Here is a 27,578-nt window from a genome sequence, read left to right on the forward strand (position 1 = left end):
CAGTTAACTCTCAGAAAAATAAATAACCTACCGACAAAATCCTGAAGACATCTGTTAAAACAATAAGCACTAATGGCGACAGATGATGCCATACCATGTAAAGATGCAGTAAGTCGTTCCAATCATACGATCACGGGTAAATTTCACGATGAAATGATAATAGTACTTCATAAGCCAAAGTTTAAGTGATACTATTCAAAGCACACAGCTTCCACAACAACCAGCAGTAATTTGCAGGAAATATGGAAAGTCTCAAGGACAGCAACATAGAATACGGAAACCATCCCCCAGCATTATTTAGTAGCTACTAGAGTTGTGGGGGGCATCAAACCACACCAAATGGTTCATTCGTCATCATAATTGCGGCGGTGATGGTGTTTATGATGGCGATGCTTCTTTTCCTCATCAGAGTCATCCCTCTTTTCCTCATCAGAGTTATCACCCTAACAATAATTCCAAGCAAGAAATAATCAGTAAAAGTATGCAGTTTCTTCATAACTAGAAAAGGTTGCTTCTTATAGCCATATGAAATAAGCTTTAAGCACAAAATGAAAGGATTCTAGTAGTATGTGAAAACAAAGGGGAGTGCCCTTGATCCTTAAGGTTCACTAAAAGAAGAATCCTCAAAATATTGCCCTTTCTACTACATGAGAATATTAGACTCCTCGTACCCAAGGCCTTTGTGCATTTAAGTAGAGAGCACCTAGCCAACTAGTAACCCCATTGATCTTGTATTTGCTTGTAAGAACAAGCTTATCTAACTTCAAGCTAGCCAATTTTGAAGCACCACTGACACTGTCACCATAATGAACAATTAGCTCAATGATGGCTTCCAGAACTTTTGTTCCACGAATAAGTTGGAGGAGACAATAACCAATGAAACAAAGTTTTGATTTGGGAACTTCCAATGATACTTCCCCTTAGTCAAAGAAAAAAGTGAAGTAATGTAATTTACTGAACCTATCAAGGCAGCTTATGAGCATCTATTACACAACTTTTTCATCCCTCTTAAGAATATTACAGACAAATGGCACATAAAGACCATTCAAGATAGTGTTTCTCTTCTGATAGTAATTAACATCACCTCATAAATAATTTTTTTCCTGATGAACTCGACATCACTTAATAAATATCTTTTTTTTCCCTGATAGTAGTCGACAGGGTAGGGGGGGGATTGTATTTGTCCTGTAGACAATAGAATTTGATCCTACTATGTCTCACATTTATCAGTTCCCACCTTGCCCTTTAAAATATATTGATTCATTTAGCCTAGAAACCTTTCTGGAAAGAAAGCTAGGCATGACCTTTGCTCCTTTTACTAATGTCAGTAAATTCAGTCAGGATGCCCCTCATTCATCATCCTAAGTGAAGGAAAGCAAAGGTGGTCACTCGTCATGTCAGTACTTCCTCAGTTGGCAATCTTCAATCCACCAAATTATAGGACTATCTCAACTCCTCCTAGTTCTGGCCCAAGGTTAAATTAGGAACTTGCAATGTTTTATCTTTTCAGAGACTCTCCTTCCTCCAAATTTTCAACATCTTCTTTATTACGGTAAGCACTACAGAAATTTCCTATGATCAGACAATTCTCCCATAAGATGTTAATCATGCTATTAAAAAAGACCCTTCTTGCAACTAAAAAATCTTACAAGCAAGAACATCACTCTATAATCTTTTAATGTGAATGGACAAATATCATAATTTTCATGAGTCATATGAGGAAAAAGCACAAAAGGCAGCATCCTAGAGTTCTAATCTTAACAAGTTAACATAATACTAAATCTTGTGTATCACGTTGGCCGATATGTCCCATGAATCTTAGATCCTCACCAATTTAAAGAAATAATCATCAACAATCTTGGAGGCTTTGACTAACCATTCGGTGGTAGCAGGTTCCTAATTCCTATCCCTCCATTGGGCTCAATTCAAGCTGATGAGATACCTAGCAATTTTTCTAAAATCCCAGTCTCCCTCAACACCCCATCATCTCTGCACTATGAAATCGATAATTCAGAAAAGATTCATAGCAAGAACAGCAAAACTACACTGAGATACATAACAACAAATCAAAGTTATCAAAGGCAGGAAAAGGAGCAAAAGACGAAGGAAAAATAAAGAACTCACATATTTAGGACGGCTGTAACCCTCCCCTTCATCTTGCTTATAATAACTCGGCTTCTGGTACCCACCGCCTTCCTCTTCCCCACCATAACTAGGCCTCTGGTAACTCGGCTTCCCTCCATATCCACTCTCCTCCTCAGTTTTCCGATACCCCCCAGCAGTCTGGTACTCACTGCCACCATAACCAAATTCTCCCTCTTCACCATAAGGCTTAGGCTTGGGCCTTCCATATCCACTCTCTTCCTCAGTCCTCTGATACCCTCCACCACTCTGGTACTCACTTCCACCATAACCAAATCCTCCCTCTTCACCATAAGGCTTAGGCTTAGGCCTCCCATATCCACCCCCACCATAACTCTCCTGCACGGGCCGCTGATACCCGTATTCCCCACCACTCTGGTGCTCTCCACCACCGTAACCAAACTCTCCCTCTTCTCCATACGGCTTAGGTTTCGGCCTCCCATACCCAGATCCATACTCTTCCTGCTCCTCCTGAGGCCTCCTCCCACCATATCCAGATCCATACCCCTCCTCCTCCTGCCTCTGAGGCTTCCTACCATACCCGTACTCGCTTTGACCACCGCCGTATCCGTAGCCTCCGCTGCCGCCCCCTTCTTCCGCCTCCTGCTGAGGACGGAATCCGTACGCCGGCTGCGGCTTGGGGCGAGGACGGCCGTAGCCGGGGTCGCCGCCGTAGGCAGAGGAAACAGATCCCGAGGAGTAGTGGGGCCTCTCGTAGTCAACGCCATGGGAGGAGGAGGAGGAGACGGGGTAGCAGATTTCGTCGGACGGGTCAAGGGGATTGCCAAAGGTGAGGTTGAGCTTGTAACCGCCGTCGTAGGGCGTGGGGTCGTAGTCGTCGAAATCGTCGACGTCGTCGACAGATCTGTCTACGCCGTCACGATAATACGCCATTGATGGTTTTCTTGGTTTGAAGGAAGACGATCTCAGATCTGAGTGGGAGAGGACGGGATCGGGGAAGGTCTAGGTTTTATACAGGTCGTTGCAAATAAAATGGCATTGGATATCGGTGGATTTGCGAGATTGACATGGATCACGTAGACGTGCAGGCTTGCTGTCCACTTGTCCCCACTATGTCGGCACTCGGTATATAAAGATATAGTAGGTTGAAACTTTGACCTTTTTTGTTGTCATTTTACAAGCCTTGTCTTTCCAAATTGTGAAAACTCTGTTCCACTAGCAAATTCTCGCAATAAACAGAGAAGAAACACACATTATGAACAAGTTGAAAATAATTTATGGTAAGAGAATAATAACCGGGAAAGAAAAAACTCATGATACCAATTTCGATATCATAAATATATTAATCATCTTTGTTACATTTGGTGATCAATGTGGACAAGTTGATATAACGGCGGCAGCAATGTTTAACTAACATCATTCAAGAAGCTTATTACATGTCCCTACGCCAATTGCTGCAGCTAGATGCCAGGCAGCATGAATATAAGGAGTTCGGGGGAACCAATCATCAGCAAAGAATAGAGCACCTCCTAACAAGGACGACAGCTTGTGCAGATTATGAGCCATTTTGAGCTCTGGTTTTATTGACGCTCTTTTAGCAAAAGCTACCTGAAAAATGAGCAGAGGCACCAGTTAACAGCAGAAAAGCTCATAGAACTGGATTCGTTGGATATATAACTGGCCAAAATGGGAGTTTCTTTTAGTGGATATTATTACGTAATTTTGATGCTGTCTGCTAATACGGGTTAACTGTGATCTAAAACTACAGAAAGAATTTAGTATAGTTGGGTTCAACCAAGAAACATCTTGAAGAAGATGGGTTCCCAAATATTTAGTTAGCTGTGAGAGTTCAATAATTCTTCAAGCATACCATATTGAGACAGTATAAATTAATATCCTTCTCAGAATATCATTACGACAATAGCTAGTATGGTTAAGGCAGATCTAAAGGCAGGCCTCCTAGCAGAGCAAGGAGTAAGTAATGAAAAATGTGGACAAACGAGACAATCGAAGTAGAACCTATTTGTTGTAAAGTTAAGAATTCTCAAGATTGTGATGAATTGGTGAAAAAGAGAAAAGTAGAGTGGTCCTTTGAATCACTTGCCTCCATCATTCCTGTGTGGACAGCTGAGACCATCAGAGGCTGAAAAGGCAGAAGCATTGTTGATGCTGCCATTAGTAATTTTGGGTTTTTATCTCCAAGTGCCCTTGATAGACACTGCAGAAAGAAGATGAAGGATAAGATAACTCACTAAGCACAAATGCATCTTCAGTAGAACCCTGCCACATAAGAAGCCCCACATTCTGAATTCAATAATGGATAAACATCTTCTACTTACTAGTGTAGTGGCAGCAATCGTTGTGTAGTCTGCCCATCTGAGAATTTTTCTGATTTCTCCTCTTGAAGAATGATATAAACTTGAAGCAATCCCAACTCCAACTAGCGAATTAGCATACAGTGTAGTATTCAAGTTCTTCCTGCAGAACTGATAAGAAGTTTGTCAATTGAGAGTGGAAATAAGAAAGTAGCAAAAAGGAGGGGGAGGGATATGCCTGCGAACAAACAGGTATAACAAAGTTCATGCATATGTAGGACACAAACTCAAGCAAACTGAACAAAGACAATATGAAATGGAGAAATTTCAAGAATTATGTATTTCAACAGGGACTTGCCGTGGAGCCTGAAATCCCAGAACAATGAAAGGCAGGGAGGTTAGAACATTTGCAATAGTTTCAGCAACGTGACGATCACCTAAGACAGAGAAATATACACATGTAATGGGTAACATACATGAGCGATGTGTTAGACTAGTATACAAGGACAGTCTGAGGTGTATATATATACCATGAAGACAACAGTGAATGGGCCGCAAGCATGAAGGTCTCTGCTGCCACAGTCGCCTGGGAATGCATACAATGAGTCATTAGTTATTAGTAATATTCCTACAGCATTCAATCCATGTATCTCATATACACACAAATAATAAACTTAAGCAACACAATTGACTACTCATCAGTGCAGTAGTAGATGTACATGTTCTCACCTGATTAACAATTTTTGGCTTATTCCAACAATCTCTGCCCCTTCGCAAGTTGATACGACGAAATCTCCATGGTCAAGTCCATCTTTATATGATGATCGACCAGAAAGCTGCACTCCATGGAGCCCCTCCAGTACTCTACAAGGACTTGATGTATCCTTGACACCCATATATTCTCACAGGTCAGAACACACTTACTGATGATTGGGGATCAAACAGGACAGCAGCTACCATTGGACTCGCTGAAATATCAATATGTAGACATATGGGATGTGAGATAATGTATTTATCAACAAAGATATAAGAAGAAAACAAAAGATTTAGCACAAGTGATTAAAGATTGTGAAGAGTAGTAAGAATAGAAGTGATCTCTTAAACTCAAGTTTAGCTTTGCAGGCACTTTGAAAAGCTATGTTGAGAAGGACGAGTTTGCACGATAAAGAAAAAGAACATTTCTTGCACTAAATACATATGAATTGGAGAAAAGAGCAAAGGTAGATGTGATCTTTACAGTTCAAGATTTTGGACCCACAAACAGCCTGAATGTGATAGAGTACAATAAGAAAATGAACTGCATACAACAGAGATACGTTCGGAAAAAAAATGTTGGAGAAATTGATGAACAACATTTCAACTCCACAGATCTCTCTGCCTCTTAGTAACAAGAGTTTGAGAAGTACGCAAATAATGAATTCTCAAAGGAGTTAATACAGGGATATGGTATTGTTTAACACTGCGTTAGCCTATAATCCAAGGCTGCACTATTTAGATGCCAGCAGCTTTTAATCACCTTAAAGACTCTACTTTGATACTCAACATAAATAAAACTCATTCATTTCCCTCTTACTAGCTTATATTGATAACACTTCAATTCAGCTCTACTAAATCCCTCGCCAAACTCTTGAGTCTGTGCCAAATAAATGGCATTCGAAAATTGGAAATCAGGGTTGAAGAGGTACAGAATAACGATAGTATAATCAAAGAAAAGATAGTAAACTAGCAACTGGAAAAGAGCTAAATATATATATAACCAATCTCATCATTCCTTTTCCTTTTCCTTTAATTTGTTTTCCTATGCGTGTGGTTGAACTCTAAATGTAATGGACAACTCAACTCATGCTACAAAAAGAATTTATTAATGTATGCTTCAAAAAATCACAGAAGAAGGATTTAAAAAGAGAGAAGAAGAACCTGTCCAGAAGCGAAAAGCAGCAGCGCCCTTCCTCTCCTCCCAATATCTGGAATGGGTAGGGGAATATTTATATATATATATAGGGGGAGGGAGGGAGAGAGAGAGATGAGTCGGGCGCTGATCCTGATGCTGATTCCGAAAGGATCTTCTTGGGTAGGAACGGCTTCTTCTTCTGGCATATTCCCACCACCCGGCTGGTATCAAACGCATCTCCCCGAATTTTAAAGCACATGGGGAATTAATCATTCCAAATTCCAATGGAATTTGCAGCCTACATCGAGTAGTTGACCAAAATAGGCCTCCTTAAAATATTTTCTATTTGGTCTATCACCTATTTTAGCAAGGGGTGTGAACGGGCCTTAGGCTCCGCTCCGATTCTGCACGAATTACTTTCGACCCTAGATATTATTTAGGCTCAGTCCGTTCGGCTCGATTCAGCTTACCTAAAATTTAACTAAAAGTCAAGCCTAAATCAAACCTATTTTTAAGTCAAATATATTTCGAGCCTATTGAGCGGAGCTACCTGACCGACTCTGGTTTAAGATCAGCTCGAAATTAGTTTCAAACTTTTTTATAACTCAGTCGAGCCCATTAATTTTGCCACTCCTAATTTTAAGTAGATTAGTTGTCATGTCTAAAGTGCCCAAAGAATTAATCAATAATTTAGTGCTTTTAAAAACAGTGAAACTATATTCAGGTACAATAAATTAAGTGGTTGTCTTGGACTTACTAACTATAATTTTAAATAAACACCGTTGAGAAATAACTTTCTTTCTACTTTCTCATAAAATTACACTAAAAAGAAATATAGCTCCCTTTCAACGAAATAAAACTTCATTCCCTTAGGTCTTTATTTGCTTTTAGTTTAGCTACCGTCCCTCCAAACTAGTTTAAACATTTTTAATTTAATTCAATAATCAAATATTTTTGTATTTTTTATATCTAATAAAAATTTATTTTTTAAAAAATTAATAACTAAAAAATAAGACTAACTTATTTAATTCAGAGCTTAGCCTCAAACCAAACAAAGCCTAAGTAATATTTTAACATCCACTCTAATTAAATTAATGTTAAATATAATATATTAGCTTAAATGAGTATATAAAAATATTCACTATAAAAATATTTTAAAATATATATGAACGCAGCATCTTTTCTCAAATAACACACATAGATTCGTTCAAAATAAAATGAAAATGTTTATAATTAGATATCATTTATACTAAATTCAAATCCGTTTAGAGATCTAGATCCGTGTCGGATTAACACGTCAATGCAAAATTGCCATCCGCTAAGTCGGCACTCCGTTTAGAAGGACCCGTACGATTCACGGCACTATGATATGTGAACACGTGACTGGTTCGCAGTACGTGCGATAAGAGGTCCATGAAATTATTATTAGCTTAATACAAATTGCAGCGGGGCCCGCGGTTAATTTTATAGGCAAACCACTAATCTAAATCTTGCCAAATTAATTGGCTATACATGGCCAATAATAAGTCCCCTCTCTATATGTGTTAAGATAACTTCTTAATCTTTTTTTTTAATCGATGTATATATTCCACAAGTGACTAGGGGTATAAAGGAGCCGAGCTTGATCGAGTCTGGCTCTAATCAAGCTTAGATTAAAATTAATTTTGAGCCTGTCTTTGTGATCAAACTTAAATTAAAATAATTTTAATCCGAGCCAATTTCAAACTTAAACCAGATTAAATGAGCTGCTCAATTAGTAATTTCAAGCTTTATTAATTTTAAACCATTTTCGAGCCTGAGCAAGCTTGAAATAATTTAGGCTTGAATCAAGCTTGAAATAAAACCTAATTCAACTATAAAGATATAAATATTACCAAAATATAAATTATAAGCAATAAAGATAAATGGGTTAAAAAACTACAAGGAACCAAAATATAAATTATAAGTAACAAAGATAATTGTGTCAAAAAACTACAATCAACCAAAATATAAATTATAAACAATAAAGATAATTGTGTCAGAAAATAATGGCTGAAATTCTGAATAATTAAAAGGGTTTTGATGTGATGATTTATATTAGTTTGACATTACTTTTATATATATATATATATATATATATATATATATATATATATATATATATATATATATATATTCGAGCATTATCGGCTCGATCGAGCCGGCTCGGAATCAAGCTTGGCTCGAATTTAATTTTAAGCCTAGCTTTAATGATCAAGCTCAGCTCAGCCTATTTTTGAGCCGAGCTGGAGCCTACTCCATTATTTTGACAACCCTACAAGTGACCACGTAATCTTATCTCGACACTACTCTAACATTCTAATCTGTTTTATTGGATGCGGACGTTAGACACGTACACTTCTCCAGCTGAGCTATACGAATCCGAGATCCGAGTTCCATGGTATTGGTGGTTTAAAATGGGATTAGTGCTAAACATATGGGGCCGTAATTGCATTTAATAGCAATCCTGGTAGTAGACGTGGGAAAGCCCAAAAGGACGGGAACTCGGCAAATCTTTCTTTAGTCTTTCGTAGGAGCGCCGAGTTCTTTTACTCGGTGGGCCTAAGCGCTTGTGAACGGCCGGTGGCTGGTGGGTGGCTGGTGCTCGAGAGTTTTTGGAGAGCTCGAGGCGTCGGGAGTTTCTTCTCCGCTTCTTGTGCTCGGCCGGCAGCTCCACCCGTGAGTTGCTCTCGCTGTTGTGAAGTTTCCATTTTATTGGAGTTTTTAAATATTGTTTTCCCGATCTGTGACGCTTGTTCTTCGATCGTTGCGGGTTGGATTTAGCTTCGAGAGATGGGGTTGTCTTTGCTCGAGGTCAGGATCTTTTATTCTCTACTTTAATTTATTGATTTGAGTGTTTTGTTCTGGTTTGATTGGAATTCTTCTTGTCTCTTGTCTTGGGGGGATTTGTGATTAGGGATTTACGAAGTCCCTTGCGATGACCGTGCTCTCGGAGATCGGAGACAAGACTTTCTTCGCGGCGGCGGTAATTTATCACCTTTCTTATGAGATCCATGCTAATTAAAATACCGAAGGCTAATGTTACCTAAATCGCAGCGGTTATAGAATAAATATACATTTTTCTGAGGTAGTATTTTTTACTAGATTAAGATCTGAATCGTTCTTCTGGGTGATACTCTTTTTCATGGCTGGGAGAGTATCTTGGATCTTGAATTGGAACATTAGTTAAGAGAATAACAGTATGAATGGTTTTGGTACTCATGCATCATAGGTGTTAACACCTCGAGACGCACTAGACAAATTGCATGATTGAACTTCTGTATGAGGGTGATTGTAGCGATTCCTTTTGTTTTCTTAAGAAAAGTTGGATGTGAGAAAATGTCAATACAAACTTGCACTCTTGATTGAGTGCAGATGCATACTAGACTAGTTCTTTTGCAGTCATGGAATTTTTAAATCACCTGTAAAAATTTGGATCTGAGGCCTAAATGGACTAATCCCTTTAAGAACAAGATCACTAATAAGTTGGAAGCATCTTATGCTTGTGTCATAGGTGGATACAATAGTTACTCTGTTGCAGCTCTTGGAAAAAAAATGCTAGTCTATCATATTTCCATGTAATCTAGGTAAGATTAAGCAGAAATTATGTTCACAATATTCCTACGAATTGGGAACTCTGCTGTTTATCATGCTTTATAACTTTTGGAAACTTTTCTTGAAGAGGAAATATTTTGGTGGTAATATATTTACTATATGATTAGTCAATAAGAAAAATGAGTCATATTAGCGTCACATGATACACTGGCTCCACCCATGCTTGTAATAGTGTCCAACTCTTTAAGTCTATAACCAAAGCCGTATATTGACGTATCCATACATTTTAAAGAGAATGCTGACTAAAAGCAGATTGACACTGACACTGACACTTTATATTTTAGAATATGATCAATTATAATGTATGGTTATTAAGTCAATCCTTCAATGTGCAAATTGATGCATAATATGGGGCGAAATGTTTGATTTCTGACTTAGGGTGTTAATGTTTATATTAAATCAAACCGTGGATGTATCTTGGTGTTCCACTTTGCTTGCATCTAGAAAATTTGGTAAGATCCACTGTTGCAGCACTGTTGTTTTTTTTCTGAGTATTATGTGCACTTATATGGTGAGTAAATCTGGAAATGTGTATGCCAGTGAACATTGTTTTATCGTAACTTAAAATTAAATATTTTTTCTCTTAAGATATTGGCAATGCGATATCCACGAAGGATTGTGTTAGCAGGTTGTCTAGCAGCATTAACCGTGAGTACTTTGACTTGTTCTCAAGTTATCTTCTCTAAGTTATTCGATTGTTTTAATTGATGCACTGAGTTGAATTTTAGGTGATGACTATTCTGTCTGCTTCCCTTGGCTGGGCTGCTCCAAATCTGGTAAGCAGATGTTTGTTACTCAATAGAATATGTAATTCATAAACTGGTAATCAAACTTAGCCCCCAGCCAGAATTGCTTATTAAGAAATGAACCAGATACCCACACTTAAGTTCATATTCTGATGGTTGTCACCTACGTGGCTAGGCACTTGGGAATGTGAACAGCTCTAACAATGTTTAAGTAAGCACACAGCACAGCCTGTCTTTTTCACCTTTCCTTTTAGGAAGTAGAGAAGTAATCTGTTAGCTACCTATAGGGTACATGGTGGATCTGCTATCATAAATTAAATGCTATCTGTCACATGACCCTTCTTGAATAAATTCTTTACATTGCATGTCCTATGCTATGCTATTTAGTCACTGTAATAGATTTTTTAAGTGATTATTCTGTGGTGCAGATTTCACGCAAATGGGCACATCATGTAACAACTCTATTGTTCTTTGGATTTGGGATTTGGTCACTATGGGAGGGATTCAAAGAAGATGGGTATGATATCTGCTGATTCATTAATTGAATGTATGTAGTTTTAATTTTGCCTTCCTGTCCTTACATCCTTCCAACTACTTTTGTACTTGTGTTACTTACAGGGAAGCTGAAGAGTTGGCAGAAGTTGAAGCTAAACTGGTTGGTTGAAAACTTGAAATTGTATATTATCCTTTGGTTTCTTGTCTAGCAACCTATTACTAAGATATGTCCAATGACCAGGATGCTGATTTGAAGGCAAACAATGGTGAAGCTAAAAGTAATTCAAAGGTTAGTCGGGTTATGTGTTTTATGTTTTGCCTGGTATTGACAGCACTATTTGTTTCCACATTTACTCTATTTCTGTGTAGTGAAAATATCTTAAAATATTTATTCCTCAAAACAGACAGTTCTCTCAAGCTATTTACTCATGTTGCTGACTTCTTTGTTGTATAATTGTTAATTCACCAACTACTTTAAAAGCTTAATCTATTAAAGAACGACAATTTTTAAATTTTATATTTTAACACTCTCTCACTTCTGGACTAAAATATTTTGATGAGCTCAATAAATGGATTTAATTTAAATGGATGAAATTTTATATTTTCGAGCAACGATAGACATGGTAAGATTGGAATTTATGACATATGGGTCTAATGCCATGTTAACTTACCAATTACTCTAAAAGTTTAAGGTATTAAAGAATGGTGGTTTTTATATTGTATATTCTAATAATAACAAACTTGTCATTCCCTAAATTAAAACATAATAATTTGCTGGGTTATTTATCTTTGTTCCTATTTTTCAGTAACCATTTAGTTACAGTGATGCCATTGTTATATCAGAACATTTCTAAAATTCTGTATTATATATTCCTACTGGCTATCTGTGAGTCTCATATGGAATGTATGTTAGGAACTTCCATTAGCTTTAGTGATGCTCTCCTAGGTCTGGTAGTGATAATAGTCATTGAAAGTTGTTGTATAATATGGGTTGTCGTGCTCAAGTACTCATACTTTTAAGTGCTCCTTTCTTTTACTATCTCTATCTTCCATGGATCACTTTGAGTAGACTGTATATCTGTGGCTGCATGTTGCACATTTGTACTGTACTTTCTATTCTTCCTGCTTCCAATTTTCTGTTTGCAGTAAGAATAGTACTGATTATCCATGTAACCTCATCTTTGGGATGTGCTGTTGAATCTTCAATTCTAATTTTTTTTCTCTGTATTGTTGTAATATACTCATGAATATTTGCATTCTCCATTGCTAATCTCCCATTGACTAAGCTACATTTTCCTGTTATCTTTTTTGGTTCTTCATCACCTTCTTCAGTATATATGATTTGCAAGATTTTAAGCTGCCTTTTGTGGAGTCATAACACTATTCTATTTCAATAACAGACGAGTGATGATCTAAAGAAACAGAAAAGGGCATTCCTGGCACAGTTCTTTTCACCTATTTTTCTGAAGGTACTTTGTAGAGTTTCTTCTGTAAAAATTTGAATCGTAAAACAAAACCGATAGCCGCAACTTTGTCATCCACGACTTCATCTATTTCACTGTTGTACACTGTAGGCTTTTTCTCTAACTTTCTTTGGTGAGTGGGGTGATAAGAGTCAGGTAAGTTGTCAATAAACTCTTCATCTTTTAACTATGATTTCAATGTATTGTCATTACATCTAATATATCCGACTTTCCTCTTAGATTGCCACAATTGGCTTGGCCTCTGATGAGAACCCGTTTGGTGTTGTTCTGGGGGGAATCATGTATAACCTGGATCCCTTTTATCCCATTCATAGGGTTTCTTTATTGTTATTTGTGCATGTGATTCTTTTTTTTAATTGATGAAGCTTTGTCTGATGTAGAGGTCAAGCATTCTGCACCACAGCAGCTGTTCTTGGAGGAAAAAGCTTGGCTTCCCAAATATCTGAAAGGATGGTAACAATTCACTCTTTAACTTGCTTCCTGAACCCCTGAAGGAATGATAAAATCTGACACTTTTGTCACAATATTTGTGATCTTGTAGGTTGCACTATCCAGTGGAGTACTTTTCCTAGTATTTGGTTTCCTCTCTTTCCTATCAGGGTCAGGAGAATCCTAATCCCTGCCTGCCAGCATGCTCGAGTTGGTGTTTACTAGTCTGACAGATTTCCTATTTCATTTTACGAAAGAGCGCATTAGGAGCCACAGCCATACCCCATCTTTTGTTTCCCTTTCATACAGCGGGAAAGGATTTCTTTATGCTGCTTCATTGTGGACATTTTGTTCTTTCCTATAAACATTCTGTCAATTGATAATTGATATAGGGTTGTGATGTGTCCTTATACTTGAAGGCACCCATTCTGAGTTTAAAAAAAAATTTCTTTATGGACATTCTCCTTTAGTCTCTTATATCTGGATGTTCTTATGAAAGCAAATGAAAGCCTGTTCTTGTCCATATTTACTATGTGTAAGTCACGGAGCCTCTTATATGTTTATGAACATCTGTCATGAATCTACTCCCAGGTATTGCTATGATTTTATAACTATAAAGAAACATCGCCTAATGTTTCTATCGAATTTTTGAAGTTGAAGACATGGGGCTTATATTCCCCGTCGGTTCTACTTTGCTGCTGCTATCAGTTCTGATCTCAATTTGCTATAGAACCTTATGTTCTGTAAACCTGGCAATGAGATGAGTTCTGAATTCTGTTGATGGAACCAGAGGAAGTAGCATTTGCAAGTAAAACCACTATAACAATTAAGCTCGATTCAAGTTAAGTTTGGTTCAATTAATTCTTTGCTAAACTCAAGCTTGACTTAAATAACGCTTGTACAGATCCCAATAAACTTGATTTTAATTCATCTGAATTTTTACCATAGAGTGGATTTTTAACTGTTAAAAGGCTCAAGCTTGGCTCAACTTAAAATTAAGCTCCAATTTAAGCGAAAGGAACTAAGGTTGACCACCCATTTCAGTTCGAAGTTAATTTTGGTTCCAAGTTTACGTTACCTCCTTCCCTTCTTCTCTGGCGGGTTTCGGGTGGGACAAACCCGACCTGCAACCAGAGCGAGTCCGTGAGGTCGATAAAGCCCAAAAACGATACCAACGATAAGGTTCGAAATAAGTGGCCTCACAAAAATATGAATTGCTCATGGTGCCTCTCCTCTTCTACCTTCGCCTCCCCATTCCTTCTTCCTGCAAAGCAATCTTCTCCATCTCTCCACGTTAATTCCAAATGCAAAGTTCTCTCTTTTCACAAGGACAAGGTTATTCATCATTTACCTTTTCCTCTCTTTTTTTTTTTTTTCTTTAAAAAATTCTTTTCGCAACCTCTTCTGGAGATTAATTGATCCATCTTATGTTCTTCAACAGCAGTCAACTCCCAGTCTCTCTGCAGAGCCCCAAATCTCAAGCCTAAATAAGTTCACTTCACTGCTGCAGTATGCTGCTGTCTTGGCCTCAGTAAGAATACACCATATGCATACTTAATATTTCTGATATGAGTGAGATGGCAATTTAATTGAGTATTACCGTCTGACTCAGGTGGAGGCACCATCTGCAATGGCTGTGACTGGAAACAACAATGAAGATGACCTCATTACGACATTGATATCGGCAGGAGTAATCGCACTTCTTTACCTTTTCGTTGCTCCGGTGAGCTAATCTAACGATGGTTACAAAACTTTAGCTCTAAAACAGAGGTGGTTATGTTTGAGGGTTTCTTTTGGTTGAGTTGCAGCCCATCATATTGAATTGGATGAGGCTGAGATGGTACAAGCGCAAGTTCCTCGAGATGTATTTGCAATTCATGTGTGCATTCATCTTCTTCCCTGGGTGAGTACCTTATTCCTCTATGTCCTTGGTTATTGCTACAAAAAGTTGGAACAATGAGGAGTTATCTTATTCTGCTTTATCACTGGACAGACTCATTTTTTTTTGTAAGTAAGTGTACACATAAATAGGTTATGCCTGCTATTGAACCATTTAATAAGAACACAAATTAACCAATAAGAAGTTTTATGCGATCTTATGAACTTGGAGCAAGGCTCGACGGCAAAAGTTATGTGAAATGCATTTCGGTCGCAAATCTTAATCTACCTTTTGCTGCCCCAGTCATATGGGTAATCGTTTTCTTTCTTATGGAGGGACATATTTTGTGATCAAGGTGCATCTATTGGTATGCCCTTACAGAATAGGCCTATTGGGTCATGATTAAAATCAGGAGTATATTCAGTAGTCAGTACCCAACTGGAATCTACTTGCTTTCTTAGAGGACTAGCATATCTCATATTTATTGTTAATTATAAAATTGTGGAACGACTTATGTTCATGAACTCTTTCTGTTGGAGGGTTTTGTTATTTCCTTGCCTGCCATCAATTGTCATTTGAGACTGGAGAGGCCTATGTGAAATCACAGTCCCGCCTGTTGTCTTTCTGGCCAACCATTTCTCTACTTTCTTTATTTTCCTTTCCGCCAATTATGCTTTTCATTCTGAATTTAAATCTGAGAGAGGACTTCTAGAGTTCTAGTAATTGAATGTTAAGACACATAGCATATCAACTCATTGTAGTTGTGTTCGAGAAGTCCTGCTTCTAAAAGATTGATGTAATAATAATTCCTATGAATAAATTAAGAAGCCTAAATTAAATCATGGAATCTCCTTGTTTGAGCATCTTCTCTATTGGCATATTTTTTACAGATGTCCAAAGTTCAAACATCACCTTTAGCTGAGGAATTCCAGATGGTTAATGTTACCTTTCTAGCTAGAAATGAAGATCTACTAATAGTACTTGTTCAACTTTAGCTACTAGTACTTGATCTTTGTAACCATAGGATGGTACGACTTCTCTCGTTCACATATTGTGTTGAAGTATGTAAGCTAAAAATAAACGAAGTATCACTGAATATTTAGTGCACTTTTGATGTTCTAATTTCTGAATTTTAAGAATTCAAGTTATAGTAAAAAAAATATCACTCGTGCTTTAGTATGAACCTTGAGGCAAGACATATCATGTTATTTTTATACAATCTACTTGGTTTATACTCTAACATGGGATCTCTTTCCATGTGAAGGTTGATGCTCTGGGCACCATTTGTCAACTTCAGGAAATTTCCAAGGGATCCAACCATGAAATACCCTTGGTCTACTCCAAAGGATGATGTCCCATTATACAAATCGAGATGATATCTGTTAGACTATTGTATTCTTACTATTATTTCTTGTTGATATATACATGTATAAGAAATCTAACATAATATGCAATTGAGTTTTGAAGTGTTAATATATCCTATATTCCTTCTCAGTGATAAGAAGAGCAGCACTCAATGAACTACATATATGCTGATGCATAACTCATTACTTCTTATTATGAAATTGGATAGTAGGTTATATATCCCCAAATGCATATAGAACTTGCATGATGCTCTCAAAGTTAATGGAGACGGTGAAATAATTAACAGTTCTGCATAACAAACCAACCGCATGATTGCGATAAAATAGTCAAACATTGTTTCATGCATTGAAGGAAACAATGAGTACAGATACAATAGTATTAGGCCTAACTTTAACTGAGATGACCTCAGAAACTTTTATATATATCGAGTAGGGCTGTAACATTCTGCTCCTTTTGATGCTATAAGAGCATCAAATGGAATGATTTTGTCTTATAGCTCATATACATATTACTGGTTCAACAGTCTTCTGGCACTTCTTTGTATAAGCTTGTTCTTGTGTTGGGTTCTGATAGGAGACGAAGTACGTCTAAAATGAACGATGTTGCTTGAACAAGTCAAGCTATTTCTTGCCTTTTTGGAAGTAATGAACTGCACAATAGAGCCACCTTTTGTTTTATTTATTGTGTTCTAAAATGTTACTGCCTACTTTAGAGCATTTGCATCAGTTTAACTTAGAGAATTTGACTACCTTTTCTATTTACTAATACACATCACACCTACACCATCTAAAAATTATTTATATTTATACTTCCTTTTCATTAATCATTTAAATGCTATATTTTTCAAAGCATCATCATTGTACTTTGAGAGAGAAAAAAAATCTTTTTAAAGGATAGAAAAGGATAGAGAAACTACAGTGCTTATCTATATTTAGAGAAGCACCGTAGCTTTCTTCAAATTGAAGGGATGGGTTGTCTTTGTTCTCCAGATTCTAGAATCCGAAATGAGTTAGAGAAACTGATGGAAATACTCTACTACATATACCTCGGAAGCTAACCCAAAAATGCCATTTAATCCAAATACTCATAGAGTAAGCTTTCTAAAGGAGCACATCTTCTGGTTTGTATTATGATTGATTCAGATGAGGACTCACTTTGTTCTTCACACCTTTCTTCTTTTACTACTATATATTCCTCCCTACCTATCTATCTATATGACTATATATATAGGCAACACTTTTGTTGGGACTTCTTTTGATCCTTAATGCTCTTCCTCCTAACAGTCCATACTAAAGTCAAATCACTCGCAGCAAAGATAAAAGAGACTGACATTTCTAGTATAGTTATATAATTAGTATGTTCTACAGTCCTCCCCTCCTCTGTCAGAAAATTAATTCTTACATATATCCTATACACTGTCGATCACTTAACTATCCTTACAATATTAATTTTACCCACAAATTTGGGTGACTAAGACAAATAAGCATCCTCACATAGGCCTACTGTAAAAAAAAATTAACTAAGAAGGAAAATGAAAGAAAGAGATAAACATTTTGTTATCAATATCAGAAGCGTAAAACAAAAAAGAAAAATTAAATTAGTTGTATGTGTGAAAGTATATATAGAAATGTATGACTATAGGAGCTGTAAGAACCGTTAGAAAATAAACTTAGGAAAGTACCAAAATGAAATACCAACTTGAATAATCTTCAAAATTTTGATTTTACTCCTTTCATATATACTTCGTGTTGTCATATACTTCATTAACTCGTGACTTCCCATTAACTCCTTTCCATGTTTAAACATGTAAAAAATATCGAAGAAAAATTATATGCGATGTACATGCAAAATCTGTGATGTTAGAGATCTACATGATAACCTTGCAAAAATGCAAACAAAATAGTATCAATTCTACCACCAAAACGCAAAAGGTAAATTAAATAGAGAAAGGAAGAAGAACAAGAAGAGAGGGAATTAATTGAACAAGTTTAGATCCGCATTACTATCCAGTATTTATATTTATTTTGATAAACGGGTACGTTTATACGTAATTCATGGCCTCCTTAATTAGAACAATTAATGTATACCAACAACAAAGCATGCACCACTGCATTAAAGCAAGAATTCCAATTCTTATCTTCCATTATACTGATCAGATCACATATTTATACACCCAAACCTTGTCATGAAAACACCACTCAAAGACCCTCTCCCTCCCCATGCACAAAACACAACAAAGGGATACCTAAAACTCTCCCTCTTGTTAAAAAGCCTACACGTACTCCGACACACCACAACACCATAAGATAACAATCTAACTTCAGATTGCTATAACTACAGTGGGATAAAAAGTCGCACTGTTCTTACTATCTTGCATAAGTTAGATAGAACCTTGTTCTTCCACAACCTTGGTCCGCTGCCGCTTAACGCCGCTACTGGAGGACGTCTCGCCGGACACCGCCTTCCGACTTATAATAGCCTGCAGTGCTTCTTGAATGGAAACAACGCACTCTTGGTACTGGTGGTTGAATTCAGGATAGTCCTCGTCTCCGGTGATGAAGAGGACGTTCTTGACGCGGCCGCCAATGGTGGCGATCTCGGCCTTACTAGTCTTGAGCTTCAATGACTTGAGAGCCTTGACAAGGTCGGGGATTAGGTCCTCGCGGTCCTCGCAGCAAAAGGACGCTCGCACGACAAGCTTGCCGTCCTCGTCGTTCGCCGCGTCCACCATGAGCTCGTCGGCTTCGGTCGGCAATAGGCTCTCTTCGGCGATCATCGACTTCTGCTGCCGTTTCAACTCTTTTACGTGCTCGATCACCTCAGCAAGAAGTGATGCTTTATCCGTCTACATGCATCAATAAAGAAGAAAGAGAATTAGCTCTACTTGTAGTTCTACATTTGAGAAGAAGGATCTATCTGGTTTGAGAAGAAGGGTCGCACAGGGATAAAAGGTTCTATGTAGCTTCTTAGAGTGTGAATAGGAGTTATGGGCATGAGGAAAAAGTTGCAGCCAGTAACTTTACTTTTAGTTTCTGACACAAGTAGACCAGTGCGCATGTTTGTCTTTCTTAGTAGTAGCATTCGTTTTCCCGGCAGAAACATTCCCCATGAAAGCTAACTCCTCTCCTCTACTGCAGCTATCTCGGTTTCTCTTTATCATGTCAGCATTCAACAAGGCGGCTCTTTTTCTAGTATTACTACTACTTTCATTATATCCCTTTCTCCAATTATTATTACTTACTTAATAAGGCTCAATTCATTGTTATGATCTCTAGTATATTATGATAAAAAAATTGAAGAAAAAATAATAATAATAATAATACGAGAAGTAATTAAAATAGATCACCTTGGTGGTGTTGGGTAGCAAGCTGCGCAACTTTGCAAGGTGGCCGTTGATGCGCTGGCGGCGGCGGCGCTCGGCCTCGCTGTGGCTCTTCGAGGCGGCGAGAGCCTTGGCATCCATGATCTCTTTTGCACTCATCTTGCCAAGCTCGGTATGAAGGCTTCCGAAGAGAGACATGGAATTTAATCCTTTCCCGTGTAACAATCTTTCGGATGAGCCCATCATAGGAACACTTGAGATCTCCGGGCCGAAGACCCCGCCGTCGCATGCGAATCGCATGGCCGGCGAAAAGTTACTCTCACCGTAGAATTCGTGGCCATCGAAGGGTAGATGAGGAAGAGCGGAATTAGGGCTTATGGAGTGGACCACTGGAGGAAGAAGAGACCGTGGAAGCATAGACGAGTTATCTACTAGTCCAGGGAATAAGAGGCCTTGGCTTCCACCTCCTCCTAGTGAGCTGTTAGTATTGGTTTGGAAACCATGAAGCCCATCTCCCCACATAGCAACTGCTCCTTTGCTTTGCCCTACTTCTTCCTCTTCTTCAAACTTTCTAGTCAATGGTCTCCTTTTTATCCCTTTCGCTAGTCTTCACCTCGCCTTTTTGCTATCGAGAGAGATAGAGAGAGAGAGAGAGAGAGAGATGTGTGGAAGCCTCAGCAGAGAGCAGAAGCAACTCGTGTACGGCACTAACAGCGCTTTTACCTATATGTTTTTATCCTTTTTTTTTCTGCCCTTGTTCTATCTCTACGCTAAAGAAAACAGCACTAGTGGAACCGACCATGACTGATGAGGGATTAATAAATAAATGTAAACAAGCATTTGCAAATAGTACCTTACATTTAAGTAAATTTACGGTTCTGGCCCTATGGTTTTTACTATTTAGGTTTTTTTTAAAAGTAACCTAATATTTTCTGTTTGTGTCATCCACTTAAGTGATATTAATCTCGCTGAAAATGTAACCGTAGAAAACGCAAGTGCTACTGGTGTCACGTATCCGGCCATCTGTTTGGAACCGATCCATACTGGAGTGTTGTGAGGAAATAGTAATGATGTATGTAGGAGGGTTGAGAACACAAAGATTCTTTTAAAATATAGGGTGTTAAATGCCAAAACATCAAGAGCAAAAGTGTTAGTATAAACTAATAAGGCTCACAAAAGGTCCACCTGGATCAAGAACCACGTTTTGTCCCCTGCGCCTGCTTTGCCATTAGCTTTTCCAGCTCCACGCCTCCTTCCCCTTCCTGCCTCCCGAAAACGACCAAATCATTGTGTCCTACCGCGCACTTCCCCTCTCTTTCTATATCTCTTCTCTCGCTCTACTTTGCGTATAACGGGCCCAATAAGGCTTCGATGATCGTGCACTTAGGCAGTAGGATTTGGGCTACCTACAGGCCCTCTTCAAAAACTTTTGTTACTTAAATCTCTTTTTTGCTTGTTCTTGATAGAGTTGTAGGTGATGGCCCACCAGTCCACCACCACCACCAGTCCACCACCACCAACACCAACACCAACACCAGCAAACACCAACATCCACCAGCGAGGGGGAACGTGGGGCCTGGTACTTGATGTCAGCACCACGCTATTGTGACGGGTGACCCTTCACTAATTCCATCAGTTCCAACACTATAATTCTCTCACGTTCTCACCCCTTGTCCCATTCCACTGTCTACTGACTCACCTCTCAACGAGTTCTTTCATTTTTTTCTGCTAAAAAAGTTGTTCTCCTTTTCCTTTTTCTTTTTGCATATCATCATCATCATCTATGCTTTGTTGTTTCCTGTTCATGTTTGCTCTCATAACTTTAGTCCCAAGTCCCAACTCCATCCGCCTGGGCCAAACTTGCCCATTAATCGAACATAGGCGAAACTTAAGGCCCAGATAGTAGTCGATTGGGTCTAATCCAATCCGGCCCATGGATACCATAGAACATAACTCGACCCAAAATAGTTCTCTTATCTGAAACCACCAACACCGTCGAAAGTCGCCAGTCGCCACACCTCCACTCTGTTCTATCTCTCTGCGGGATATTGTGAATAGCGAGAGCGAAGGGAAGATGTTATCCCTATCAGTCCATGCAAACCTAACCCCTCTCGCCCCCGCCTCTACCTCTCCGACTTCGTCTCTCCTCCACCACCTCCTCCTCCTCCCACCCAAACCCCTCTCCTTCTCCTCCCCGAGGCCCAACTCCACCCTTCACAAAACTCACCATTTGCCTCTTAAGAAGCTGCCTTCCTTCTCCTCATCCGCCTCATCTGCAGCCGTCGAAGCCCTCGAGACCTCCCCAGATGTAACCAGTGATGACCAAGAAGAGGAAAAACAGGTACCTTATATGACATTTGCTTTGTATTAAAAAAATCTCTCTCTTTCTGTTAAATTTTATGGGGGCACTGAGTCGAAATTGGGATTTGGAGTAGAAGCTAAGGGTCGTGGTGAAGGCCATGGAGAAGCCGAGAATAGTGCTGAAGTTTATATGGATGGAGAGGAATATTGGGTTGGCACTGGACCAGGTTATACCAGGCCATGGAAGTATTCCACTGAGCCCATATTACTTCTGGCCTCGGAAGGATGCGTGGGAGGAGCTCAAGTCGAAGCTGGAGGAGAAGCCATGGATCTCGCAGAAGCGTATGATTATACTCCTCAATCAAGCTACTGACATCATCAATCTCTGGCAGCAGAGCGGCGGAAATTTGTAGAGTGGTTCTTCGCTTCCCTTTCCACCTTGAAACCATTTGCTCTTTTGTTACTCTCTGTCCCATTTTGTCATATCGGTGGTCTGCATTTATCATAGAGTTGACTTCTCACTTGTTCTGGATTATGTTATATATATGTTAATGCTGTTCCTTATATATTTCGAGTTTCTTTTATCAAGATCGTTCCTTTTGGTTTATGAAGTGCCCTTTGTCTCTGACGCATGTGCAGTATTTTGGTTTTAATTGTGATTTTCTTTTTCTTGTCTTCAGTGTAGTAGGTTAAGCTTTCTTTGGTTTTAAGCTGTTACTGAGGAGAGTAATTGAAGCTTGACTTATTAGGGTGCGCATTTTCTTGGTTATTACAATCAAAAATCTAGAAAATGTAAGTTAGGAGTTCTTGTCTACCTATCTGCACCAATTCTATTTTGGTTGTCCCAAAAGATTCTCTGTTAAGTCTGAGAAGGGTTGCGATAGAAATTTTCAATTTTGCTAACAGTATCTGCATAAATAGTCAAAACGTAAGAGTTCATCGATATACACTATAGTACTACACGATGTATTTGAAGCTAGTTGTTGATATTTTATTTGTAAATGAATCTCAACTAGCAAGCAAGTAGGCTAATTATGAATCACAAACCCTTCATTTTCGCGATGACATGCACTGGGGTCTTCAAGTTTACATTACTGAGTTGCTGATGTCTTGCCTTCTAATGTACTAGGTGTTATCCAAATATGGACTAAGACATAATGAAATTGTAAAAAAAAAGAAAAAGAAAAAGAAACAGAGTTGTGAAGTCATGATCTGTTCTGTCATTTGCTGGGAGGTTAAAAATTCACACTCCTTTGGATGATATAGCCTGTAACATGCACTGGGACTTCAAGTATACATACTGAGTTGGCGAAGTCTTGAATTATAATGTACTACCGGATGATTAAGTATTCCAATTCTCAAGCCTTTTATTGAGGTCTTGACGCTGATCGTTCTGATATATGTGTATGTGATGACAAGTTTGCTGTATTTCAAGCAGTGCTAGGTATGTGTATGTGATGATATACATGAATTTTTAGTCACACATATTCTCTTTTATCTGTTTTTAGCTGCGCCTCATTCCATGTACCTTGCCTGTGGAAGGTATACTTGACTATGATTTTGAAGGGACTCTTTTGTAGCTTATAATCCACATAAACTGAAGTTGCCTGTGCAGTTGCATATGGATTTATTTAGATTTTACTGAATGATGTGCTTACTGAAATTCCTGGATCCTTCACAGAAGGATTTCCTTTTCTTTTTCTTTCTTTAAACCTTTGCAAGTGTTGTTGAAATATACTTTTTCTCAAAAAGAAAAAAAAAGGTTATGTGGAGATATACCTCTCCAAAAGATGCACTTCAATTTAGAGGAACAATTTTTTTTTTTTTTGCTCAGATATCTAATGTATGTAAGGCTGTAAAAATAATCAAGCTGGCTCTGAGTTCTGCTCGCTAAGGCTCGATCAAGCCATTTTTCTATGCCGGGGAAGGTTGTTATTTTAAACAGTTCTTAGTACTGTTTGCTCAATCTTTGGATAAACACATTTCATGCCTTGTAGTTTGTTCTCTGGTTTTTTAATACAGAATTCCCACAATGTTTTACTATCTTCCTTACCTATGTATAATGAGATGCTGATCTTAAGCTGGTATTGTTGAACACTTTTGTTCTCTCCTTTGGCCTTATATACTAGCTTGACAGTCTCCATGTTATTTTTCTTCAAAATAGAGTCACACCCTAAGGTGCATGTGTCTTTTAACAGTAGCTCCTCAAATTACTTCTAAATCCTCAAAGTGAACTAGTGTCCATATTAAAGCTAATGCCTTTGCTTTCATTTAAACTATTTAGAGTTACTCACTGGTCCCCTGAATTCAACTGCGTCAAACAGTCGAACATTAATATCCAAAAGATCGATCTTAGGAAAGAAATAAACTCAAAATTTGGTCAATCTTTTTCTCAGAATCTTCACGCGAGCGTGTTTAGGCTTCCTTTCCATAAACTCTCTCATAGAATCCGAATCCGAATCCTATCAGAACTTGATGGATCCAGAGTCCCAGACCCGAGTTGATGGATCACACCCGAATCCGATAAATCCATTCTATTTCTAATCCGCTACGGCCGGTTTGACGGGTTAGCGGATCTACAGTCGGGTCACAACCCTTTTAAGCACATGTGGCCACACGCTACACCCGTGTAATCCCACTGCTCACAAGAATGAGTATTTATGGAGTAGTAATAAATGAATAATTTTCGACTTCCACAAATATTTGTGAGCTCGGATCTGGCCCCCGATTTTTCCTATTTGGCGGCGAGAAAGAGAGAGCGAGGTGGGGAAGGGAGCGGCCATGGAGACGGCTATATGCAGTCGGATCGCTCTCTCCCCGAATCACGTTTTAAACCCCAAACCAGGTCTATAATCTTTCTTCTCCTCCCCCTCTTTTTTCTCTACCGTAGGAATTTTTATTTTTATTTTTAAGCGTAGTTGTCTGATAGTTAACTCATTTGGGGGAGTTAAAAGATGAGGTTGTTAATTATAGGAATTGAACCTTGTGAGTACTAGTGCTAAAAGCGATCTTTTAAGTTGAAGAAGGCATTTTTGGGTGAAGTACCTATTTTGGAGAGGATGGAATGAAGTCTTTTACTGTACTCTAGCTATGTACAGCCATAGTGCAACCTGCGGTTCCCAAGAAGCCTGAATTAGTTTACATCTGATGGCTAATCTTTCTTTCAATGAAGTTTCAAAACAAATTCCGTTTCATATTTTTATATTTCAATATTGCATGCATGCCATCAGCTCATAATCATAGCACACACCTCGATATTGCATGGCATGTCATCGATGTATCTTGGCCGGTCAAAATCAAGCCAAGGCTTACTATTATTCCTGAAACCGACTGGTTTATTGGTTTCAGTGGCTTTTCCCGATCACCTACAGGTGAAACCAATCCATTCCATCTGAAACAGACCGCTTTCAACTGATCCTTTGAGCCATGCTCTTGAGTTGATGGGATAATATTTCTTTTACCGAGGTCAAACATTGTTCTAACAATATTCATAGCATACGAGCATCAGGATATATATACATGCTAGTTGCTACTCAAATAAATGTTTGTTAATCCTTTTGATGTCCATAATTCATGCAAGTGATGCACTTCATTTGTCTTCTGCAGGAGACAAGCTGTCACTGTATAAAGGGCAATGCTCAAATCCTGGTAATCTTTTGGTCATTTCAGCGACTGCACCAGGCAAAGGAGGTGGTTTGTTGGAAAGGCCAGTCATAGAAAAAACTACCCCTGGTCGTGAATCTGAATTTGACTTGAGGTACATGCTCAGTTTTTCCAGTGGTTGTGATGCCAAAGCTTGATTAGTTGTTGAATGTGTATTATAGGAATTTATTTATTTCCTAACTTAGCAACTTAACCGAATCTGTCTACCTCAATTTGTTCGTGAGCAGATAAAACTATATTTTGGTTATTACTGAAGGTTATGTATTAACTATCATATGTTTTGAACAGTCTCTGAGATCATGGTAGGCCATCTAAATCTTCTCTCAAATCTCGAATCATACTTATTCTTTATGTATATGATTGTGTGCATGTGTGCACATCCATCCATTCATCTGTCCGTTGGTATATATTATGTTCAAACATCAAAGTGACTTGATTTGTCTGCAATATAGAATGAGGATGAGTATCAGTAAAATGGATTAGAAACTTCAGAAAGGCTATCCATTTGTTTTATTTAAAATAATTACATGTGTTATACTTTAAGTTGTGTAGGCAAATGTTGTAGTCATGCAAGTGGTTGTTTAACATTAATCCCCAAATGGAATTGCAAAACTACCAACATTTGCCTTCTCTTTATGCTGTTTAGCTTTGTATCAGCACATTAACTGGGGAGATTTGCATTTAGCTGTCCACATTTCCTTCTTATTTGCCCAACATCCTCAGCTTCAATAATGATGATTTCTCTGAAATTTTTATTGAAATCCATTATTTAGTTTTCTTAAATTCAGGCGTTTCTAACTTCTTTTAATGAACTCCAGCATTATGCTGAAATTTTAACACTTGGATTGACACATGGGGTGCCGCACAAGTTCTAATGTCCAACTAAATTGGCAACTGAACTTGATAGTGTATCTTTTGATCTGCGAGAAATCTGACTTACATTTCTACACAGAGGCCAAATTTTGAGTTCCTTGACATGTTGGATACTTGATATTCAGGATTGAATACTTCAATTCATCAAGAGATTGTTTTACTTAGATTCTTCTACTTTGACACCTCTACATAATTGTTTTCGGTGTCTAATATTCCGCAATGTGTGCAAATTATAAGAATGGTAAAGCTTGTTATACACTGTATTTTGTCATCATAGATATACACAAATGTACCACTTAGATATAAAGGTCACTTGTCATATTTCTCCATGACAAGCTCGTTTGTAAGGGTCACTTGTCATATTTTCCAGAAGCTGATACTTCTTGATGCATTGGAGGAGCATTTCTTGTGAGACTGCGCTTCTAGTGCATTTGCTCTTGATATGTTCAAACTGATTAGCATAATGCCTTTTTTGCCTTTTTTCGTCTTCAAAGATGAAAAATGACTCTTTCATTAGATGATAATACTCAGGCCATGAACTGGTTTGCAGGAAAGCTCGGAAAACAGCTCCTCCTTATCGTGTAATATTACACAACGACAACTTTAATAAGCGAGAGTATGTCGTCCAAGTTCTGATGAAAGTTATCCCGGGAATGACCCTTGATATTGCTGTCAATATTATGCAAGAGGCACACTACAATGGCCTTGCGGTGGTGATCATCTGTTCCCAAGCAGATGCCGAGCAACACTGCATGCAGCTGAGGGGCAATGGTCTCCTTAGCTCGATTGAGCCTGCAAGTGGTGGATGCTAAAAGTTGTGTTCTGTTAGAAGACAGCATTGAAGGATCCCGTACTCTCTGTATCGGACTATTGTAGATATTTCATATCCATATAATCTATGATGGTCTTGATAATTATGCAAATGGAAGAGCTAGACAGATTGTATTAGATGTACTTTGTAGGCTGTATACAGGATTCTCCACATTTGGCCTCCTCTCTTAACAAACAGCTAATATCCTCTAGCACTATGAGCATTTATATCATCTCTAGGTCCCTTTAGATACTTTTCTCGGTGCTTT

The 27,578-nt window shown here is 38.3% G+C and overlaps 7 protein-coding genes across 9 annotated transcripts; 4 read left to right on the forward strand and 3 right to left on the reverse strand.

Annotated features, from left to right (window-relative positions):
* Window positions 1–141: 141 nt before the first annotated feature.
* Window positions 142–3,207, reverse strand: LOC140802119 (uncharacterized). Its single transcript, XM_073157558.1, has 2 exons — window positions 2,125–3,207; window positions 142–443 (listed from the first exon to the last, which is right to left on the reverse strand). Exons 1-2 carry the CDS (start codon window positions 3,034–3,036, stop codon window positions 345–347), a joined length of 1,011 nt encoding a protein of 336 aa, XP_073013659.1. The 5' UTR covers window positions 3,037–3,207; the 3' UTR covers window positions 142–344.
* Window positions 3,208–3,402: 195 nt separating this feature from the next.
* Window positions 3,403–6,477, reverse strand: LOC140802129 (uncharacterized). 2 transcript variants are annotated; one of them, XM_073157568.1, is made up of 7 exons: window positions 6,336–6,477; window positions 5,148–5,386; window positions 4,949–5,004; window positions 4,777–4,855; window positions 4,443–4,581; window positions 4,208–4,321; window positions 3,403–3,711 (listed from the first exon to the last, which is right to left on the reverse strand). In XM_073157568.1, the coding sequence occupies exons 2-7, from the start codon at window positions 5,312–5,314 to the stop codon at window positions 3,520–3,522; spliced, it is 747 nt and encodes a 248-aa protein (XP_073013669.1). In that variant the 5' UTR covers window positions 5,315–5,386; window positions 6,336–6,477; the 3' UTR covers window positions 3,403–3,519. The 2 variants fall into 2 exon arrangements, with proteins under 2 accessions (XP_073013669.1, XP_073013675.1); XM_073157574.1 differs by having other exon boundaries at window positions 3,403–3,707; window positions 4,204–4,321.
* A 2,294-nt stretch (window positions 6,478–8,771) lies between these two features.
* LOC140792739 (GDT1-like protein 5) lies at window positions 8,772–13,555 on the forward strand. The gene is made up of 13 exons (XM_073143903.1): window positions 8,772–9,006; window positions 9,112–9,141; window positions 9,245–9,313; window positions 10,531–10,590; window positions 10,671–10,718; window positions 11,117–11,205; window positions 11,307–11,343; window positions 11,425–11,472; window positions 12,584–12,652; window positions 12,758–12,802; window positions 12,887–12,948; window positions 13,048–13,120; window positions 13,209–13,555. The coding sequence occupies exons 2-13, from the start codon at window positions 9,121–9,123 to the stop codon at window positions 13,281–13,283; spliced, it is 696 nt and encodes a 231-aa protein (XP_073000004.1). The 5' UTR covers window positions 8,772–9,006; window positions 9,112–9,120; the 3' UTR covers window positions 13,284–13,555.
* Window positions 13,556–14,263: 708 nt separating this feature from the next.
* On the forward strand, window positions 14,264–16,479 carry LOC140798397 (NAD(P)H-quinone oxidoreductase subunit L, chloroplastic). 2 transcript variants are annotated; one of them, XM_073152217.1, is made up of 5 exons: window positions 14,264–14,431; window positions 14,541–14,627; window positions 14,709–14,819; window positions 14,905–14,999; window positions 16,240–16,479. In XM_073152217.1, exons 1-5 carry the CDS (start codon window positions 14,306–14,308, stop codon window positions 16,349–16,351), a joined length of 531 nt encoding a protein of 176 aa, XP_073008318.1. In that variant the 5' UTR covers window positions 14,264–14,305; the 3' UTR covers window positions 16,352–16,479. The 2 variants fall into 2 exon arrangements, with proteins under 2 accessions (XP_073008318.1, XP_073008309.1); XM_073152208.1 differs by having other exon boundaries at window positions 14,265–14,431; window positions 14,538–14,627.
* Window positions 16,480–18,452: 1,973 nt separating this feature from the next.
* On the reverse strand, window positions 18,453–20,406 carry LOC140781089 (transcription factor bHLH30-like). The gene is made up of 2 exons (XM_073126889.1): window positions 19,687–20,406; window positions 18,453–19,185 (listed from the first exon to the last, which is right to left on the reverse strand). Exons 1-2 carry the CDS (start codon window positions 20,182–20,184, stop codon window positions 18,721–18,723), a joined length of 963 nt encoding a protein of 320 aa, XP_072982990.1. The 5' UTR covers window positions 20,185–20,406; the 3' UTR covers window positions 18,453–18,720.
* A 606-nt stretch (window positions 20,407–21,012) lies between these two features.
* Window positions 21,013–22,551, forward strand: LOC140797832 (small ribosomal subunit protein cS23-like). The gene is made up of 2 exons (XM_073151513.1): window positions 21,013–22,003; window positions 22,098–22,551. The coding sequence occupies exons 1-2, from the start codon at window positions 21,737–21,739 to the stop codon at window positions 22,374–22,376; spliced, it is 546 nt and encodes a 181-aa protein (XP_073007614.1). The 5' UTR covers window positions 21,013–21,736; the 3' UTR covers window positions 22,377–22,551.
* Window positions 22,552–24,595: 2,044 nt separating this feature from the next.
* On the forward strand, window positions 24,596–27,542 carry LOC140797840 (ATP-dependent Clp protease adapter protein CLPS1, chloroplastic). The gene is made up of 3 exons (XM_073151523.1): window positions 24,596–24,808; window positions 25,570–25,720; window positions 27,050–27,542. Exons 1-3 carry the CDS (start codon window positions 24,745–24,747, stop codon window positions 27,309–27,311), a joined length of 477 nt encoding a protein of 158 aa, XP_073007624.1. The 5' UTR covers window positions 24,596–24,744; the 3' UTR covers window positions 27,312–27,542.
* The last annotated feature ends 36 nt before the right edge of the window (window positions 27,543–27,578 follow it).

This window comes from Typha latifolia, chromosome 1 (assembly GCF_019914945.1).
Source record: "Typha latifolia isolate L0001 chromosome 1, TyphaL0001v2, whole genome shotgun sequence".
NCBI lineage: Eukaryota > Viridiplantae > Streptophyta > Magnoliopsida > Poales > Typhaceae > Typha > Typha latifolia.

Bases quoted from the DNA above. Each gene is read 5' to 3' on its own strand.
- LOC140802119 (XM_073157558.1), bottom strand. From the start codon at position 3,036: ATGGCGTATTATCGTGACGGCGTAGACAGATCTGTCGACGACGTCGAC. The intron at 444-2,124 runs GTGAGTTCTTTA...AATTATTGTTAG, and splicing joins GTTACAGCCGTCCTAAATAT to GGTGATAACTCTGATGAGGA.
- LOC140792739 (XM_073143903.1), top strand. From the start codon at position 9,121: ATGGGGTTGTCTTTGCTCGAG. The intron at 11,344-11,424 runs GTTGGTTGAAAA...TCCAATGACCAG, and splicing joins CAGAAGTTGAAGCTAAACTG to GATGCTGATTTGAAGGCAAA. The intron at 12,653-12,757 runs GTACTTTGTAGA...TGTACACTGTAG, and splicing joins TTTCACCTATTTTTCTGAAG to GCTTTTTCTCTAACTTTCTT.
- LOC140797840 (XM_073151523.1), top strand. From the start codon at position 24,745: ATGGAGACGGCTATATGCAGTCGGATCGCTCTCTCCCCGAATCACGTT. The intron at 24,809-25,569 runs GTCTATAATCTT...TGTCTTCTGCAG, and splicing joins CGTTTTAAACCCCAAACCAG to GAGACAAGCTGTCACTGTAT. The intron at 25,721-27,049 runs GTACATGCTCAG...ACTGGTTTGCAG, and splicing joins GAATCTGAATTTGACTTGAG to GAAAGCTCGGAAAACAGCTC.
- LOC140798397 (XM_073152208.1), top strand. From the start codon at position 14,306: ATGAATTGCTCATGGTGCCTCTCCTCTTCTACCTTCGCCTCCCCATTC. The intron at 14,628-14,708 runs GTAAGAATACAC...CGTCTGACTCAG, and splicing joins ATGCTGCTGTCTTGGCCTCA to GTGGAGGCACCATCTGCAAT. The intron at 15,000-16,239 runs GTGAGTACCTTA...TTCCATGTGAAG, and splicing joins GCATTCATCTTCTTCCCTGG to GTTGATGCTCTGGGCACCAT.
- LOC140802129 (XM_073157568.1), bottom strand. From the start codon at position 5,314: ATGGGTGTCAAGGATACATCAAGTCCTTGTAGAGTACTGGAGGGGCTC. The intron at 4,322-4,442 runs GTAAGTAGAAGA...TTCTTTCTGCAG, and splicing joins CGATTGCTGCCACTACACTA to TGTCTATCAAGGGCACTTGG. The intron at 3,712-4,207 runs GCAAGTGATTCA...CTCATTTTTCAG, and splicing joins TCCACACAGGAATGATGGAG to GTAGCTTTTGCTAAAAGAGC.
- LOC140797832 (XM_073151513.1), top strand. From the start codon at position 21,737: ATGTTATCCCTATCAGTCCATGCAAACCTAACCCCTCTCGCCCCCGCC. The intron at 22,004-22,097 runs GTACCTTATATG...GATTTGGAGTAG, and splicing joins ACCAAGAAGAGGAAAAACAG to AAGCTAAGGGTCGTGGTGAA.
- LOC140781089 (XM_073126889.1), bottom strand. From the start codon at position 20,184: ATGTGGGGAGATGGGCTTCATGGTTTCCAAACCAATACTAACAGCTCA. The intron at 19,186-19,686 runs GTGATCTATTTT...TGATGCATGTAG, and splicing joins TGCTACCCAACACCACCAAG to ACGGATAAAGCATCACTTCT.